The following is a 19778-nucleotide window of genomic DNA, read 5'->3' on the forward strand; positions in this document are numbered from 1 at the left end:
CCACAATAAACCTCACCATTTCAGATTAACATGGCTGCATTTATTGAAAACAAATACTCCTCAGAAACTCAGCTCATTCCAATACATAACAAATCGCTCTGGCATGCATTGTAGTAAACTTCAATGGAACAACTAAAATTAGCTAATTATTCTGCAAATTTAATTTGATATTCAGATAAAAACTAATAATATAAGCAAAGATATAAAGCCAAAAATTAATCAGGTCACCAGATTATTTCAGAGCACTCAGTGTAAGTACCAAGTTTTACAGAAATTTGTTGAGTGGTTCTTGAGATATCAGTTAAGGAGCTGTAAATTGTGCGAATTAAAAAACTATCTTTTGTGACATGAGCCAAAACTACTGGTAGTTAAACATAGGGCCTGACACAAAGTTAGCCATGTACCCGAGATGTGAAAGACTTCCACTGCATTGGTGTAGTATTGGTATAAGAGCGTGTAAAAGTCCTGTCATAGGAGGAGCATTATAAATTGAACTCAGGATTGCAATACTTTAGGATTATACAGTTTTTAGGGAGAAATTAGGGTTAGAATTTAGGGTAGGTTAAGGACACTATATTTCAAGGGTTTTAGTTTTGCCATTAAAAATAACAATTACCACTGAATATTCAAAAAGAAGACCAAAACCAAACTCTGTGTCCCTCATCTACATCAACACTATATATATTGTTATATCTGCAGGTGTATTTATTTCAACCAACTGCAAGTAGAATTGAATGGTTAATTGGTACAACATTTTTTCACAAGCACTTACATAAATGACTGATGTATTGATGGTCACAATAGGCCACATGTGAATGATCATACAGTATCCAATTAACGCATGCAATTGTTTGTTTACACGTTGAAGATGTGTTGCCAATAAAGTGAATACAGTATGTACGTTCTATTGGAGTTGTGCTTCTAAAATTGCAAATATGTTATCCTAATCAAGCTAATTGAATTAAAATATACCAAAACAGTTGTTCCATTTGATTATAATTCATTTGATAGATTCACTAGATGAGAAAATTTTAAAATATTTATGAACTGACACATGACCTGTGTTTCTAATGAGTACATTTCACCAACGTACAACATGGAATGTTTCTATTCCTTCTTTTTCTGTCAAAAATTCTTCAACTTTGGTAATTAGCAATATCATGGAGCTATGACGACTAATCTCAGGTTCACCCGAGAAAGTAATTAGTGAATTTGATGTCTGTGACGAGATGGAATGATTTTCAGATTGCATCATACCAAAGAGTGTAACATTTGGGTGATTATTTCTGTCATGTATGACACTCAGTAATGGTGAAAAATCACTACATTTTTGTAACACTGTGTTAGCATTATCCTGTCCACATATGTCTCTACTATGGTTTACAGTATTGATAGCAAACCTAGTACTGTTGGCGTGTGTTACATTTTCAATTGTTTTATTCCACTGATATACTTGAGGTAAACTCAATAATTCTTTATTGTTGCACAATCTAGATACAGATGCGAGCTGACCATTTGTTGTGTGATTTATAACACTCTTACTACATACTCCAGAAAGATTGTTCTTACGACGACGAGACTTCTTGGCAGTGTGTGTCTTTATATGACTCATCAGATGGCATTTTTGAGTAAATTGTTTTTCACATTGATCACATAGATATGGTCTTTCATCACTATGTGTCATTAAATGTCGTTTAAGATGACACTTTTGATAAAAACTCTTTTTGCACTGCTCACACTGATAGGGTTTTTGATTGGTGTGAACCCTGGAATGAATTTTCAGATAACTGTTTCTTGCAAAGCTTTTCTCACACTGCATACACTGAAATGGTCTGTTACTAGTATGTGTCCATGCGTGTAAGCGTAGAGCACTTTTCCTAGTAAATCTCATGTTACAATGTTCACAATGAAATGGTTTATCACCAGTGTGCATTGCAACATGATGATTCAGGTGACCCTTTTGAGCAAAACATTGGTTACATAGTTCACATTGATATGGTTTCTCATCAGTATGTGTCCGCATGTGTACCGTAAAATCGTTTTTCCTGGCAAATCTTTTCTGACAATGTTCACATTGAAATGGTTTTTCACCATGTGTCTTTACATGATTTGACATATCACGTCTTAGTGAGAAACACTTGTCACAATGATCACATTGATACGGTATTTTATCAGTATGTATCCTTATATGCAACTTCAGGTTACTTTTTCTTGCAAAATAGTTTTCACAATGTTCACACTGATATGGTTTTTTACCAGTATGTGTAGTCATGTGCCGTGATAGCGTATCTTTTCTATTAAAATTACGCCCACATTCTTCACATTGGTATGGTCGCTCACCAGTATGTGTACACAAATGTATGATCAGATCCCCTTTTCTAATAAAACTTTTATCACAATATTCACATTGATGAGGCTTGCGATCTCTGTGTATCCAGCTGTGCATGTTGAGATCACTACTTCTAGCAAAACTTTTCCCACATTCGTGACACTGATATGGTTTCTCACCAGTGTGTGTTATCATATGGCGTGTCACATGGTTTTTCCGGGTGAAGACTTTTTCACAGTGTTCACACTGATATGGTTTTTCACCAGTATGGGTTCTCATATGTATATTAAGCTCACTTGGCCTAATAAAACGTTTCTCACAGAGTACACACTGATGCCGTTTTTGACCACTATGCTGTTCCATGTCACTTGCCATTTTATCCTTTGAGTGAAAGCAAAACATTTCACATCATTTCCACATTTAGAGTTTCACATCAGTTTGTTTAATCAACTTGCAATTTTCATCTTCAGTTGAAAACACTTCTTAACACTTGATATTCATATAATTCATTTATCAATCATGTCCTTGTCTTTATATACATATGGCTTTGAATATTGATGAATCTGAAATGAAATGTACAAGAGTAGAATCATTTTGTGAAATCTCAGTTCAGTTCAGGGATGAGTTGGTAGTATAATGAATATCATATTTAATGTGGATAACTTTAAGCATATTTCAGTCATACATTTTTTTAAGAATTTTATTTTTTTAGAGTATAATATATATTTATCAGACAACTTATCATTATAATTTGTTCAAGCAGAATACACAATAATGCCATCTCACATATCACAATAATGCCATCTTACATATCACATAATAATGCCATCTTACATATCACACAATAATACCATCTTACATATCACACAATAATGCCATCTTACATATCACACAATAATGCCATCTTACATATCACATAATGCCATCTTACATATCACACAATAATGCCATCTCGCATATCACAATAATGCCATCTTACATATCACATAATAATACCATCTTACATATCACACAATAATGCCATCTTACATATCACACAATAATGCCATCTTACATATCACACAATAATGCCATCTTACATATCACACAGTAATGCCATCTTACAAATCACACAGTAATGCCATCTTACATATCACATAATAACATCTTACATATCACACAATAATGCCATCTTACATATCACACAATAACATCTTACATATCACACAATAATGCCATCTTATATATCACATAATAACATCTTACATATCACACAATAATGCCATCTTACATATCACACAATAACATCTTACATATCACACAATAATGCCATCTTACATATCACACAATAATGCCATTTTACATATCACACAATAATGCCATCTTCCATATCACACAATAATGCCATCTTACATATCACACAATGCCATCTTACATATCACACAATAATGCCATCTTACATATCACACAATAACATCTTACATATCACACAATAATGCCATCTTACATATCACACAATAATGCCATCTTACATATCACATAATAATGCCATCTTACATATCACACAATAATGCCATCTTACATATATCACATAATAATGCCATCTTACATATCACACAATAACAGCTTACATATCACACAATAATGCCATCTTACATATCACACAATAATGCCATCTTACATATCACACAATAATGCCATCTTACATATCACACAATAATGCTATCTTACATATCACACAATAATGCCATCTTACATATCACACAATAATGCCATCTCACATATCACAATAATGCCATCTTACATATCACACAATAATACCATTTTACATATCACACAATAATGCCATCTTACATATCACACAATAATGCCATCTTACATATCACACAATAATGCCATCTTACATATCACACAATAATGCCATCTTACATATCACACAATAATGCCATCTTACAAATCACACAATAATGCCATCTTACATATCACACAATAATGCCATCTTACATATCACATAATAACATCTTACATATCACACAATAATGCCATCTTACATATCACAATGCCATCTTACATATCACACAATAATGCCATCTTACATATCACATAATAACATCTTACATATCACACAATAATGCCATCTTACATATCACACAATAATGCCATCTTACATATCACACAATAATGTCATCTTACATATCACACAATAACATCTTACATATCACACAATAATGCCATCTTACACATCACATAATAATGCCATCTTACATATCACACAATAATGCCATCTCACATATCACACAATAATGCCATCTTATATATCACACAATAATGTCATCTCACATATCACACAATAATGCCATCTTACATATCACACAATAATGCCATCTCACATATCACACAATAATGCCATCTCACATATCACACAATAATGCCATCTCACATATCACACAATAATGCCATCTTACATACATGTATATCACATAATAATGCCATCTTACATATCACATAATAATGCCATCTTACATATCACATAATAATGCCATCTTACATATCCCATAATAATGCCATCTTACATATATCACAATAGTGCAATCTTATATCACAGAAATGTCAAAATACTTTACCATCACATTGTTTAATGTATCTGATACTGCCAAATAACTCAATGCATATACTACCGTAGTCATCTTTGGTATACATGAAAGTTAACAAAACTGTAAGGCACTGTATTATTAAGGAATCATGCAGCCCCCTCAATCAGTTCAGGGATGAGTTGGTAGTATAATGAATATCATATTTAATGTGGATAACTTTAAGCTTATTTCAGTCATACATTTTTTGAAGAATTTTATTTTTTAAGAGTATAATATATATTCATCAGACAACTTATTATAATTTGTTCAAGCAGAATACACAATAATGCCATCTCACATATCACAATAATGCCATCTTACATATCACATAATAATGCCATCTTACATATCACACAATGACAATAATACCATCTTACATTTCACACAATGCCATCTTACATATATCACATAATAATGCCATCTTACATATCACATAATAATGTCATCTTACATATCACACAATAATGCCATCTTACATATTACATAATAATGCCATCTTACATATCACACAATAATGCCATCTTACATATCACATAATAATGCCATCTTACATATCACATAATAATGCCATCTTACATATATCACAATAGTGTAATCTTATATCACAGAAATGTCAACATACTTTACTATCACATTGTTTAATGTATCTGATACTGCCAAATAACCCAATGCATATACTACCGTAGTCATCTTTGGTATACATGAAAGTTAACAAAACTGTAAGGCACTGTATTATTGAGGAATCATGCAGCCCCCTCAATCGACTATTTTTGTTTGAATCTCGAAATAAATATAATATGCATGAACTTATAACCCAATATGCACAATTCTGATAAATACATGTAGTTTGAATAAAATCGCCTTGTTCATCTTTGAGAAACATTTTCTGGACATATTTACTAACTGCAATTTTAGGATTACAGACAAAATGACCATCAATTCGACAAGTTCTAATCAAATAAAAAAAAAACATACGGTAATATATACATACAAGTACAACTACCAGTGTGTAAACTTTCACCTGAATCAGACGGTATATTCGTGAGGAATCGGCGTGGAATTCGATGAATGTAGTGTATACTACAATGCTAAAAAAAAGCTTCATGAGTCATGCAAGTATCACGAACACAGGGACTGGGACAGCATATGTAAATATGAACATGAAGAATTAAATAAATTCTTACAAACATATTTACAAAATCGTCAAACTTTGAAGGATAGCATTTGCTTCTTTTACCATCGCTAGCCCCCCTGCGCGCGCGCACACACGATAACAAAGTATCATATTTATGTAGGCAAACGAGCACATACTGCTTTGCTGCGCTCGTTTTTCTGGTTTTAAATTCATTAAATTAAAATAGAGTAATGTAAAATAACTTACTGATGAGCATCAACCACCAATAATACAAAAACACTCGTGAAACATCTCGTCTACTATTTGCGTGTGCCTCTAAAAACACAAAACAACAAAGTTATTCTCAGATTCATATTCGTTTCAAATACTCCTGCGGATTCGTCCAACGTTGGCATTTGCGTGCTACTGAGGGTCTAGATTTTGCTCAGTGTCCTATATTATTATTTATGTGAGTTTTTAAATTGTAAAATCGTTTTAAAAAAATGACATTTAATTTAGTCAGTTTCCAGGGTGATAATAATTTTTCATTATAGCATTTCATCATATTTTTTTTAAATGTTTTTTATGCTAGGCGACAGTTCCGGACATTGAATGTCACTGTTGTTTTGCCTGACTTATTTTTTTTTGTACACTGTATGTGTAAATTGCAAGTGCTAGTGCTGACACATAATGCATTTTTAGCCACAGAAGTCATATTCATGTTTGGGATTACATGACAGCGCTGTGCGTCCATACTTTCTATCAAATTGCAATTTTAATGCGCTATCCTGGCGTCAACCAGGCTCGGTCGAACACAAGCACCTGCGAACCTTAACCATTTAATTCAGTTTCCAGGGTAATAATAATTGAGTCTGTGACACACTCACCATGGGTATGTTTTGATGTTCAGCCTAAAGTAGGATTTGAACTTGGGTCTACCGATCATGTGACTGATGCGACAACCACTATGCTACCAGTGACCGGTAATATTCAATATTTCATTATATCATAATTGAGGGTTTAGAAATGAACACCAAGATATGTAAAATAATATATACATTTTTATTATAACAATTCACATGTGATTTTTGATATACAGATCATACTTGTCATATTCTTTGTAATTATTAATAATTGATATCAAATTAAAATGTCAAAGTTGCTGAATGTGTTCTGAGTGATCTAAACTGTCTATTCTGAGTTCTACTTACCTTTAGGAGAAAAGATACAATTGTATTGTGAAGACTGCGTACATGACGTCATCACTCTCTTAACAGATTAGTAGAAATAATGATTATAAGTTAACACTGTGTCTTTCTTTTTGAATATACAAGAAAAACAGAAAAAAACATATCACATAATTACCACCAAATCATTTCATTGTAGAAACAATGGTTATGAGATATTTTGTATTAAGCAGTAACTTTTCTATCCAAATTATTCCACTCATAGCACTGGGTATAGATTACTTTATATTATGATATTTAGAAGACACCCCCCCCCCCCACCTCCCTATGATCCTCATATTCATCTTTCTCCAACCCATCTCATCCATAGCACTGATCACAAAGTACATAGAAAAATGTTTATGTATAAGACAGCAACCTCTGAACACAATAAGCCCAGTCTCTATAAAATAAAAATAAAATTTAAATTAATCTAAATAATCTTCCTTGTTATGTCCATTCTGTCATTTTCGCCTGAAATATTTAACTTTTAACCTTAATTTATTATTATTATTATTATTATTATTATTATTATTATTATTATTATTATTGTATACCAAAATAGAAACATGTTTTGTAAGTATAATGGCACCATTGCATTCATAGCATTGTCTATAAAATACTTTGCATTGTGGTTGACGAAAAAACAAAACTTAACAAAATTGTAATATGAATGACTACAATGACTGAATAAGAATTACTTTTGTCCAGACCTATTATTTGTTTCGACGATGAAATTTTTTACACTCTGTGTAAATATTTTTTTCCAAGACTTATTTCTCTAATATTAATCCTTGCAGCGTTGTTTTTCAGAATTTATTCTTGAGCAAATTTGTTTACCATTTCTGCCATCGCCTTTGATTTCTTCGAAAACCCGTCATTGTAACAGTTATGTTTGTTTTTTATTTTTAGCTCATTTGAGCTAGCTTTGTGTTTACCAAATAAGGGGATCGATTGATTGATCGATTGACTCATTCATTCATTCATTCATTCATTCATTCAGGCGAAATCGTTTACTCGAATCCGAATACAAATGCAAATTTGAATCTGAACAGACGTTTATTTTGAAATACGCAAGGTCGTCAATAGAGGGCGTTACAAGATTTCTTCAAAATGGCGAATGTTTTGATTGAGCCAGATGTGAATGAAAACTAGATAGACATCTTTGACTGGTCAGTTTTGTGTATTGTTTTACGATTTTTGTTTCTCAAACACAACCAAGTAAGCTAAGGGTTTGTTTTATCATTAATTATTTCCTAAACTGAATACTAACCACGAATTACAAATTGCAATCCCTACAATTACCTTGAAAGTCGGTGGCTACTACATACCACTTATGTGGGAGATATTTGCTGCAGTTCTGTAGCTCGCTCGGTTTCGCTGTCGGATATTTTGTTGGTCGTGGTGTTAACGCGAAACCAGGGAGCTACAGTTCCATCCTATGCGAGTTACCATATTTTACCGAACTGAAATCAGGTCGGGCCGTAACAGCCGTTTTTTTTCATTATTTTCGCCTCAAGTTTCTACTTTTCTACTGTCGATGGGTCCCGAAACCATTTCATCAATTATTTTGCGGGCGATTGTCCGAAATTGGTCGTTTTCACGACGAAAACTGCGTGAAATGGGAAAACTGTGACGCCTTGTGACGTCACGATAACTTATTCAAGATGGCGACAAACGAGGGGATTTCGCTGAAGTTTTCCGCGGTTTTCGTCGTGAAATCGACCAATTTCGGACCATCGCCCTCAAAATAATTGATGAAATAGTTTCGGGACCCATCGACAGTAGAAAAGTAGAAACTTGAGGCGAAAATAATGAAAAAAAACCCGGCTGTTACGGCCCGACCTGATTTCAGGTCGGTAAAATATGGTAACTCGCATAGGATGGAACTGTAGCTCCCTGGTTTCGCGTTAACACCACGACCAACAAAATATCCGACAGCGAAACCAAGCGAGCTACAGAACTGCAGCTAGGGAGATATTTGCGATATATTGCGAGGTTGTCTTGTATCATTGTTACTAGAAACTTTTAGGAAACTCTCGTTTCTTTTGTTAGGATGCGTTCTCGGTAAACATTTAAAACAAAGAGAATTAACATACTGCCGACGTTGCGGAGATCATAATTTGCATAAAATTACATATTCGTTCGAAGACGATTCCATCGATTGGGGTTTTCTGCAATGTTTTTTTCGTAACAAATTCATGCAGCATTCTCGGGATTTAGTAGGAATATGAATACTGAAATAAAAATATATATATTCAGATTAAATCTGCACTATGAAACCATACAACTTCCTGTTTCACTTACAGTGCCTCTGGCAGTGGTCAGGAAAAAAAGATGACCAACATTGCTATCTGGGAGTAAAATGAAACTAACAGTGTCTAAACCATCATAACGTTCTCATAAAAAAACTCACAGATTATAATTCAAGGTACAAAATAAACTTATAAAATGTTCAGTAATACATTTTTGGGGTACAAATCTTTGTCGCTATGTTGGACATCAGCAGACGCAGATCTACTGAAACGCTGAAAATTTTCTAGATCATCCTAGTATTTAACCCACAGAAATGATAACAATGTAAACTATAAATATTAATTAAACAATGCATTATACTAAAATATAATTGAATCCGATTTTTCAGCAATTTTCCCGTACTGTTACGACAAAGACAATAATGCAGTACCGGGGTAATGAATACTAACATTTTAGATCATTACCAGGCAGAGTTTTTTGGGTACAAAATGCCATGGTAAATTTCGATTCACAGAAGGCAAAGCTGTCAACAAAACAAACTATCGGTATTTTCATTTTTTTCAAGAACAACAAAACCCTTAGTATCACACAACATTCGCACAGAAGTCGGTGACGCTTATATGTTGATCTTTCGGCTTAATGAGCTCTATTTCTTCAATTTAGTGGACTTGCATAGAAAACGAACGACACTAGCAATATAATGGTATACCGGTAATCAATGGTAATTCACATATTTAACAATAGAGTTTCCTAACCAATTTTCTAGTAACTATGCTTGTATGCATATTAATACAAATGTTGGGGTGACCTCTAAGTCCCGGGTCTCCCAGATTAAAAATTTATGAAGTGTATATTTTCTCACATAATTAAATATATTTTATTGTTAAGAAGCTATCTATGTTTTTTACTACCTTCATTGTTTGAAATAACTGCCAGCCCGGGATGGGTAACTATTCAGTCAAGCTGGTAAAAATCTCAATTACTAGCTCTGTGGTCGTGTAGATTTTTTGAGAAAATAAAAAAAATATATTGCTTTTCACAAAAATCACAAAATGTCTATGGATGTATGATTGTTGTAGACACATGCATGGACAAATTGACCCTACACAAGGTGAATGTCACAAACAATGCAATGTGAAAGCTAAAGATCGAATACTCACCATTTCATGAAAAAAAATGGTCACATAATCGATCCGTAAAAAATAATGATGCACAATGCATAATATTAGACGAAATAAAATCATTAGTGATTTGTGTTAGAGATGGTGACATATTTGATTTTTCACCTAAGGCGCCCCCAGTAAGTTGTAGTCTTGTAATTGGAATTCAATATATGGCGGCCCTCTGTAGACTTATGACATAAACATTTCTTTGTGACTGCGAATATATCATTGATATTTGGAGATATTGTTAAACATTCATTACTAATGTTGATTTTATTTCATTTCCAGATTCAGCATTATTCAAGTCAGTGAATGCACACCACCAGACATGTGTATAACAAACAGTTTGATGTGTGCAAATATGAAGTTGTGAACACATGAACAACCATACCAAAGTGAATTATTTTCACTAAAGAATAAGATGGATGTACGGTATGCATGTTCTGATGCGAAACTCAGTGAACAGTGTGATTTGACACAATAAGGATACTTACTGATTAGAAACTATATCACTTTAAACATTGTAAGATAGCAATAATATATGAGAAACCATAATATTGTCAACAACGTTCTGCTTGGTACGTCAACTAGTTACACGAGTGGTCCTACATCAAATAAAACCTCAATATGAAGAAAATGGGAATAGCTTGGCTGCCAAGTGAATTCAGTACACGGACAAAGCAAGTAATACTGGAGTGACACCTTATTGATATGAACACAATGAGAATAGTTTGGTTGAAAATAAAGAAATGTTTTAACCATTGCAAACAAATAGTAGATTGGAGCTTTATCAATGTCAAGAAAATGCTATAGCTGCACAAAGTGAAATGTCTGTGCATACACAACCACATACTACAGTAAAGGCATATCAATGTGAACTATGTACAAAGAGTTTTATGCTAAAAGCTGATCTAACCAGACACATACGAATCCATACTGGTGATAAACCTTATCCATGTGAACTGTGTGGGAGGAAGTTTTCTAGAAAAGATGAACGAAAAATACACATCAGGAAACACACTGGAGAGAAACCATATAAATGTAAACAATGTGAGAAGAGTTTTATTAGGAAGGACTATTTGACATTTCATATGAAAAAACATGCTTATAAGAATTCATGTCAAATTCATCAACATAAGAAAACATCCTCTATGATACAAGACCCAACGAACCACATGAGTGCACTTACATGGAGTCGGGAGAAACCTTACCCAGAACAAAATGAAAATACCATGACTGCAAATAATGGACTGGTTATGCACAAGCCATATCAATATGAAATAGTTGATAGCACCTTGGCTGAAAACCGTCAAATGTCTACAAATGTACAAATGACAGACATTGGAGTGAAGTATTATTTTTGCCAACCAGATAAAAACGTCCTAGCTGGAAGCCATAAACATTCTTTACACAAGCAGACAGATACTGGAGTGAAGTGTGATGAAAATAAGCCAGATGAAAAAACCATGGTTGTAAATAATGAACTGACTACATCAACGTATACAACAACTGATGCATGGGGGACACTTTATAAATATGTACAACATAGAAATAACTTTGATGCAAACAATGATCTGACCATGCATATGCAGACAGATTCTGGCACAATAGCTAATCAATTTGAACAAAATGAGAATAATTTGACTGGAAATAGTGAATTGAACTTACATATTCTAAAAAATACTCAAGTGAAGCCTTATCAAAAAGATGAAGACAGCACTGGTGCAATCGGTGAATTGTCTGTGCTTGAACAGACACATACTACAGTGAAGCCATATCAATGTGAACTATGTACAAAGAGTTTTATGCTAAAAGCTGATCTAACCAGACACATACGAATCCATACTGGTGATAAACCTTATCCATGTGAACTGTGTGGGAGGAAGTTTTCTAGAAAAGATGAACGAAAAATACACATCAGGAAACACACTGGAGAGAAACCATATAAATGTAAACAATGTGAGAAGAGTTTTATTAGGAAGGACTATCTGACATTTCATATGAAAAAACATGCTTATAAGAATTCATGTCAAAATCATCAAAGTAAGAAAACATCTTCTGTGACACAAGTTCCATTTAATTGTACAAGTACACTTACATGCAGTAAGGAGAAACAACAATTAAAACAAAATAAAAATACAGTCGCTGATAACAGTCAGCTGCACAATCTTAATATTGGAGTGAAGAATTATAAATGTAGACAAGCTGGGAATAACTCTGCTACAAACAGTGAACTGACAATGCACATGCAGAGAGATACTGGAGTGAAGACTCATGAATGCAAATTGAAGGAAAATACCTTGACCGCAAACTGTGACCTGACTATGTACAAGACGATACATACTGATGTGACTCCCTATCACTCTGAACTGAATAAAAATAACTTTTCTGCAAACATCGACTTACCTTTACATGTGGAAACAGATACTGGAATAAAGTCTTATCAATGTAAACCACATGACAACAGTTTTGCTGGAAACAGTGAGATGACAATGCATATGTTATCAAATACTGGACAGGTGAAGCCTTATCAATGCACACAAAATGAAAATACATCTACTCCAAATTGTGTAACCTCTGTGCATACACACCCACATACTACAGTAAAGCCTTATCAATGTGAACTATGTACAAAGAGTTTTATGCTAAAAGCTGATCTAACCAGACACATACGAATCCATACTGGTGATAAACCATATCCATGTGAACTGTGTGGGAGGAAGTTTTCTAGAAAAGATGAACGAAAAATACACATCAGAAAACACACTGGAGAGAAACCATATAAATGTAAACAATGTGAGAAGAGTTTTATTAGGAAGGACTATTTGACATTTCATATGAAAAAACATGCTTATAAGGATTCATGTCAAAATCATCAACATAAGAAAATGTCCTCTTTGATGCAAGATCCAGCTAACCACATGAGTGCACTCACATGGAGTAGGGAGAAACCATACCCAGAACAAAATGAAAATACCGATGCTGCAAACGGTCAACTGTTTACATGGTTGTACAATCATGATACTTATAAATGTGGACAAGATGGGAATAACTTTGCTGCAAACAGTGAACTGACTATGCAAATGCAGAGAGATTCTGCCATGACACTTTATCAGTGTGAACAGGATGAGAATAGTTTGGCTGAAAATAGTGAAGTATCTTTACCATTGCAGACAAATAGTAGATTGAAGCCTTACCAATGTCAAGAAAATGAGAATACCATTGCTGTACAAAGTGAAATGTCTGTGCATACACACCCACATACTACAGTGAAGCCATATCAATGTGAACTATGTACAAAGAGTTTTATGCTAAAAGCTGATCTAACCAGACACATACGAATCCATACTGGTGATAAACCATATCCATGTGAACTGTGTGGGAGGAAGTTTTCTAGAAAAGATGAACGAAAAATACACATCAGGAAACACACTGGAGAGAAACCATATAAATGTAAACAATGTGAGAACAGTTTTATTAGGAAGGACTATTTGACATTTCATATGAAAAAGCATGCTAATAAGAATTCCTATCAAAATCATCAAAGTAAGAAAACATCCTCTGTGATACAAGATCCAACTAACCACATGAGTGCACTTACATCAAGTAGGAAGACGTATCAATATAAACAAAATGAGAATATCTTGGGTGCAAATAGTGAACTTATTATGCACATTCGGGCAGATGCTTCATTAACGTTGAATTTCATTCACGGTAGAGATATTCACCAATATGTCCCTCTCTACATGACCAATTTATTAAGAATGAATAATTTCATCATGTCGTCAGATAAACCTAAAACTAGTTCTCATATTCCAATGGCCTGGTTGATTGCAAAAGTAGTTGAATATCTGACAGAGAAAGAAGGTATAGAAACATTCTATGTGATGCAATGCTTTTCATAGCTTGAATTTACAACCTGTCTTAAATTGATTATGTGAGACTATGTTATCATATGGTAAAAATGGTATAACTTCCCAGGCAGAGTTCTATTTCTACGAATATATCACCATGCGATTTTATGCTTATTGCTGATTGGTCAATGCGTCAGTGGCACTACTTTCAAAGACTCCAACAAAACATTGCCATGCAGGTGTTCGATTTTCGAACCTAACGAAGGCGTACGCGTTGTTTGTAGATTCTGGCTGTTTTCTAAGTGAAAGACTCATTTTTGTACTTTCCATAACAAAAACGTTGTGAAAGTAGCATGATTTAGCCGTCAATACCCCTATGTGCTTTCGTTTCTTTATATTTCTTCATCTGGCAATCGACAGGACAGTCAGTTTGATGAACTCAGTAACAACTTAGTAACCATTATTCCGCTATGAAATTATTATTTTTTTGTAAATTATAACTATTTCACCCTTGACAGTGCATTTACAGAACAATCATTATCAGCTATCTAAAAATATTTTAAAACTTGTTTATCAGTAGGAATAAATCAACACTAGATTCCTCTAATAACAAAAATACGCAAATGGCACATGTAGTAAAAGTCTTGTGGTGTGTGGTGGCAGAGATACTTTCGGCGTTCTAACCGCAGGGAACTCTGGGAAGGAGAATGCTGTCATGTGTGACCAGTGCCAGTAACAGCTCTTTACTATTTTATGAGTGTATCTTGTCCTCCAGGCATTTTCTGCTGTAATCCATTACAGATAATGTAGATATAACTTGTAGTTAAGTAAAAATATAATCTAAAATTGAGACATGCTAACATTTAAAGTCATACTGAATTTCAATATATTGTTTAACTTATACCAACTATGATTAAATTATTTCCAAAATTTAATTACTGTTTGAACAATATTTTGCTTTAGTTATCTACATGTGAAAAAAATATCACAGAAACAAAGCAAGTTGTCCATAAATGAATTGAACAACAAAATGTATTGGAAATGTTTATGTAGTAGTAGGTAATGTATTATCGCAAGGATAATAATCGGCCGACCACAAACAGTATTTCAAATCAAATTATTTCAGAACACTTTTCTCATTGGTTGTGTCATCTAGAGACAAAGGCTTACATAACTGGGTGTAAACAATGCCACCTTGTTTAGTTATGTTTTGTTTTTAGTCCCTGTTCATCAAAATCATCAAAAATCATGCATTTCTGACATTCCGGAACCGGATCTCGGTCGTTTATGGATGGATTTCATTCAAAATTGGTACATACATTATACATTACTCGTCTTTGATGCATGTAATTTTTTTCAGATTAGATTTAAAATGGCTGACTGGTGGTCATTTATCTGACATGCTTTGACTGATTATGTTCAAATTCATTATACATCATAGATATACTGATGTATTCAAAGTGGTCGACTGGTTGCCATTTTGTTAGTCCCGATTTCAGGCACAGCCTGAAAAGGGGAGTATAGTTTCTTATTTCCGGTTTCCGTCTGTCCACTTTGCTCTACATCTCCAACATTTTCTCAGAAATTCTGCATCAGATATCGATGAAACTTGGCAGGTTGATGAACAAGATCCAGATCTGAAAATCCTAAGTAGGTCTTTTCATGATATTCATCCAAAATTACCTCTTCCAACAACACTGAGAGAAACAACTGAGCATGCTTAGAATAAATAATTAGCTTAGATTGTAATGCTAGGGTTTTCAGCGACGTCATGACCTTGATCTGAATCAGTGACAGAAATGGGCCGAAGTCTGGTTTTTGTTCGGTTTTATGAAAAATTAATGCTGAAATCTTGAAAAAAAGTGTTCAGAAATGTTGTATACTATATCTTTAAATTGTAAAAATTGCACTGCATTATAAAGAGCCATCACTGAAATACAGGGTCACAAAGTTGAAGATCAGTGAAAACACTTTGCAGTTACTGTTTATAAATCTTGGCCAGGCACATTGATACATGTGGTCTAAATATAGCTTCAGTTGTCAGGGTAAGTGGATAAATGGGTCATACCATTACAAATCTCAGTGGGAACTGTAGAGGGGTGTCAGGGCTACATTTTGATGATTGTAGTGCTGAAACAAAGCCAGGTCCTGGTAATATACAAAGACTTGAATTAACAAAGTCAAGTTGTTATTAAAGGTACATCAATTTTTACGACAGATTTATGAATGCAGTTTCTTGAGCATGTATACATGTATGAGACATAGTTTGGTTGCACTTGTGTACTCTTAGATTTTGGATATGGGTCAATGGATGTTTTTAGTTATCAGTACAATACTCGATTAAGGGAAATCACTTTATGATGAGTTGTACCCACATAGAGTACATATTAATTCAACTGTTTGCAGATGTTCCATGTATTATTTTAACATGAGTATTTTATAATTAAATGACTGAGACTGTGACATTCATCTTTTAATTATGGCTGTTTCAGCGCAATATCCCTAATATAGATAATTTCTCGTTTGACGATCAGATACAAGATAGCAGAATGTCAAACATTTTAATGTTAAAATAATCATAATAATCAAGCACCAGCTTCTGGATTTATATCTGACATGTTTATGTCCCAACTATAAACATAAACAAAACTATATATTTTAAATTTGATAACAGGGGCTGTGCCATTCATGGCTTGTTTAACTATAGTAAACTTCTCAAAAACTTTGTCACTGGTGGGCGCCCTCAGATCACTCAGATTGATGTCATGAACAGCCTCGACATCATGTATTTAACAGAAACACGTCATTGCTAAAGAGCATGCTTTGAAGGTCTCATGCCACTAATTAACCAATTTAAATGCCCAGCAAGAACCAATGAAATTTTTTAAATATTATTTTTCTCAGGTGCTCCCTGTTTGAGGGCGTAATCACCTGGGTCAGAGGTGAGACCAACATGTGGTCTTTTGTTTACTACTTAGCGGCTGTGTACCTGTGGGTTTATTCTGTGTGTTAATGGATGTTCTAATCTTGGTGTTTTTCCAGTGATTTCTCTTGGTGCAATCCAAATACAGTAGGTGTGTCTTGTTTACCTGAGATTTGCAAGAGTTTGAGCTGGCCAACATGTTAGTTTTTTTCATATGGTTGATTACTGGCATGTTGATTTCCCATTTTTGAGCCATATTTTCAACTTTCTTCGTCATTTTCATATAGCAATCTCGTCATATGTTAACATTGTCGTCTATGGAAATTCAATTAGTGGTATGAGCCCTATAGGGAAGAAGATGTAGATTTAAACTAGTTAGGTGTCAAAGGTTACTTTAGCTTGAGATCAGCACATATTTTTCAGCATGTGCGTTGTATTTTGTCTGGTAATTTTTACATGCATATATGACGTAGTGGCCACAAGAGTCCTTCATATATTTACCACTACAATGTCCTTTCCCTTGCTACTGATCTATAGTTTTTAAATCAACACTATGTGTGTAATATTAGACTACATTGTCCTTGCTACAGATCCAGGGGACATGTATTATAAATCCCCCTTGTTCGCCAAATATGACACAGTGGCTACAAAAGTACTTCTTACACTATGTCGTAAGTAGTTTTCATACTACTGGTGAGGCGATTTTTCGGATGGGCGAATTTACGGCAGAATATAAAGAAAGTATTATTATGGACATCTGGCGCATATTGCCGATGTTGTATACTGTTTGTAGTTTGCATATGAAAGTGGTTGTTGATGTCCCTCCTATTATTCGACGTCGTTGACAATGCGATAACAATGCCACTCGCACTGTGCACATTTTAGTGCTAGATCTAGTGCCATTTTAGCACTAGATCTAGTCCTTTTTCGGATTAGTGCTACTAGCACTAACCACTCGCACTACGCCAATTTTGACACAGTTACATACATGTACTGGTGTATGTAATGGTTTCATCTTTGCTATTGTTGTCTTTGATGACTTGCATATTATTTAACAAAAAAATGCATTTGATAAATAAAATCAAGAACATTTTGATTAGGTCGTTCTGCATATATTTCAAGAAACTTACATAATAACTTACGGATAATTGGTATAAGGTTTATTCGAAAGATTGTATCTAGGTTTATCACCTTTTCTGTCTGATCGAGTAAAACAGTCGTTAACAGTTAACAGACTAACGGCTTCAACTTACAAGTATAATCCGCTTTTTACAAAGTTGATTGCTCGGATCATGTGACAACAGCGAAATACTAAATATTCAGCAATGAACAAATCAAAATCAACACTTTATATGGTCATACAATCATAGATTAAGTGCATTCGTGAACAAAAAGCTTTTAGTTCTGTTTTGAAATGAACTATACTGAAGATGCTTTTGAGGTGGATTGGAAATGCATTCCAAATACATGGTAACACAAATTTTAATTTTATGTTGATGGAAAGGAACTTGAAAATACAAAAACCTACACATACCTCGGCATTAAACTACACAAATCAGGTAAATTCATCGGAGCACAAGAAGACCTCAGAGCCAGAGCAATGAAGGCATGTTTCAAAATGAAACAAATGCTATTCTCAGAAAAACTAATTCCAATCAAAACATACTTAAAAATGTTCGATGCAATTGTAAAACCAATTATGCTTTACTGCAGTGAAATTTGGACGAGCGAGAACATCAACAAATCGCATCTAATGGCAAATCTGTCCACACCAATGGAAAAAGTACAAATACATTTCTGCAAATACCTTCTAAAAGTAAATAGCAAAGCAAGTAATTTGGCAAGCCTACTAGAGTTGGGAAGATATCCTCTCCTAGCAACAAGCTTAAAATATATGATCAAATATTGGATCAAAATAAATAATTCTAACCCAAATTCGCTAGTACATGTAGCTTACAATCTTGGAATACGTCTTGATAAAAAAGGAAAAGACAACTGGGTAACAGACATAAAACAAATTTTAGAAAATTTAAATATGGGAAATATTTGGGAAAACCATAAATCTCTTGATGAAAAACAAATCACTGAAACAGTAACGCGCAAACTAGAACAATCCTTTGAAATACATAGCACAGAAACATTACACGATGACAATAAAGGTAAAAACCACAAAAACAAGTTACGAACCTATAGGAAAATTAAAACAGAATTTGCATATGAAAAATATCTCACCACAATCAAAAATCCAAATCATAGAGCAGCTATGACAAAACTCAGAATAAGTGCTCATACCCTTCAAAT

General features: G+C 33.9%; 1 protein-coding gene and 1 long non-coding RNA gene across 3 annotated transcripts; one reads left to right on the forward strand and one right to left on the reverse strand.

Annotated features, from left to right (window-relative positions):
• Positions 1 to 2388: 2388 nt before the first annotated feature.
• Positions 2389 to 6430, reverse strand: LOC102803262 (uncharacterized). Its single transcript, XR_014931194.1, has 2 exons — positions 6323 to 6430; positions 2389 to 2892 (listed from the first exon to the last, which is right to left on the reverse strand). It is a non-coding gene; the product is annotated as an uncharacterized LOC102803262 (long non-coding RNA).
• Positions 6431 to 8364: 1934 nt separating this feature from the next.
• On the forward strand, positions 8365 to 15489 carry LOC100370767 (uncharacterized). 2 transcript variants are annotated; one of them, XM_078010741.2, is made up of 2 exons: positions 8365 to 8502; positions 10989 to 15489. In XM_078010741.2, exon 2 carries the CDS (start codon positions 11528 to 11530, stop codon positions 14603 to 14605), a length of 3078 nt encoding a protein of 1025 aa, XP_077866867.2. In that variant the 5' UTR covers positions 8365 to 8502; positions 10989 to 11527; the 3' UTR covers positions 14606 to 15489. The 2 variants fall into 2 exon arrangements, with proteins under 2 accessions (XP_077866867.2, XP_077866866.2); XM_078010740.2 differs by having other exon boundaries at positions 8365 to 8453.
• Positions 15490 to 19778: the final 4289 nt, after the last annotated feature.

The sequence above is a fragment of the Saccoglossus kowalevskii genome, chromosome 12, assembly GCF_978046115.1.
Source record: "Saccoglossus kowalevskii chromosome 12, keSacKowa6.1, whole genome shotgun sequence".
NCBI lineage: Eukaryota > Metazoa > Hemichordata > Enteropneusta > Harrimaniidae > Saccoglossus > Saccoglossus kowalevskii.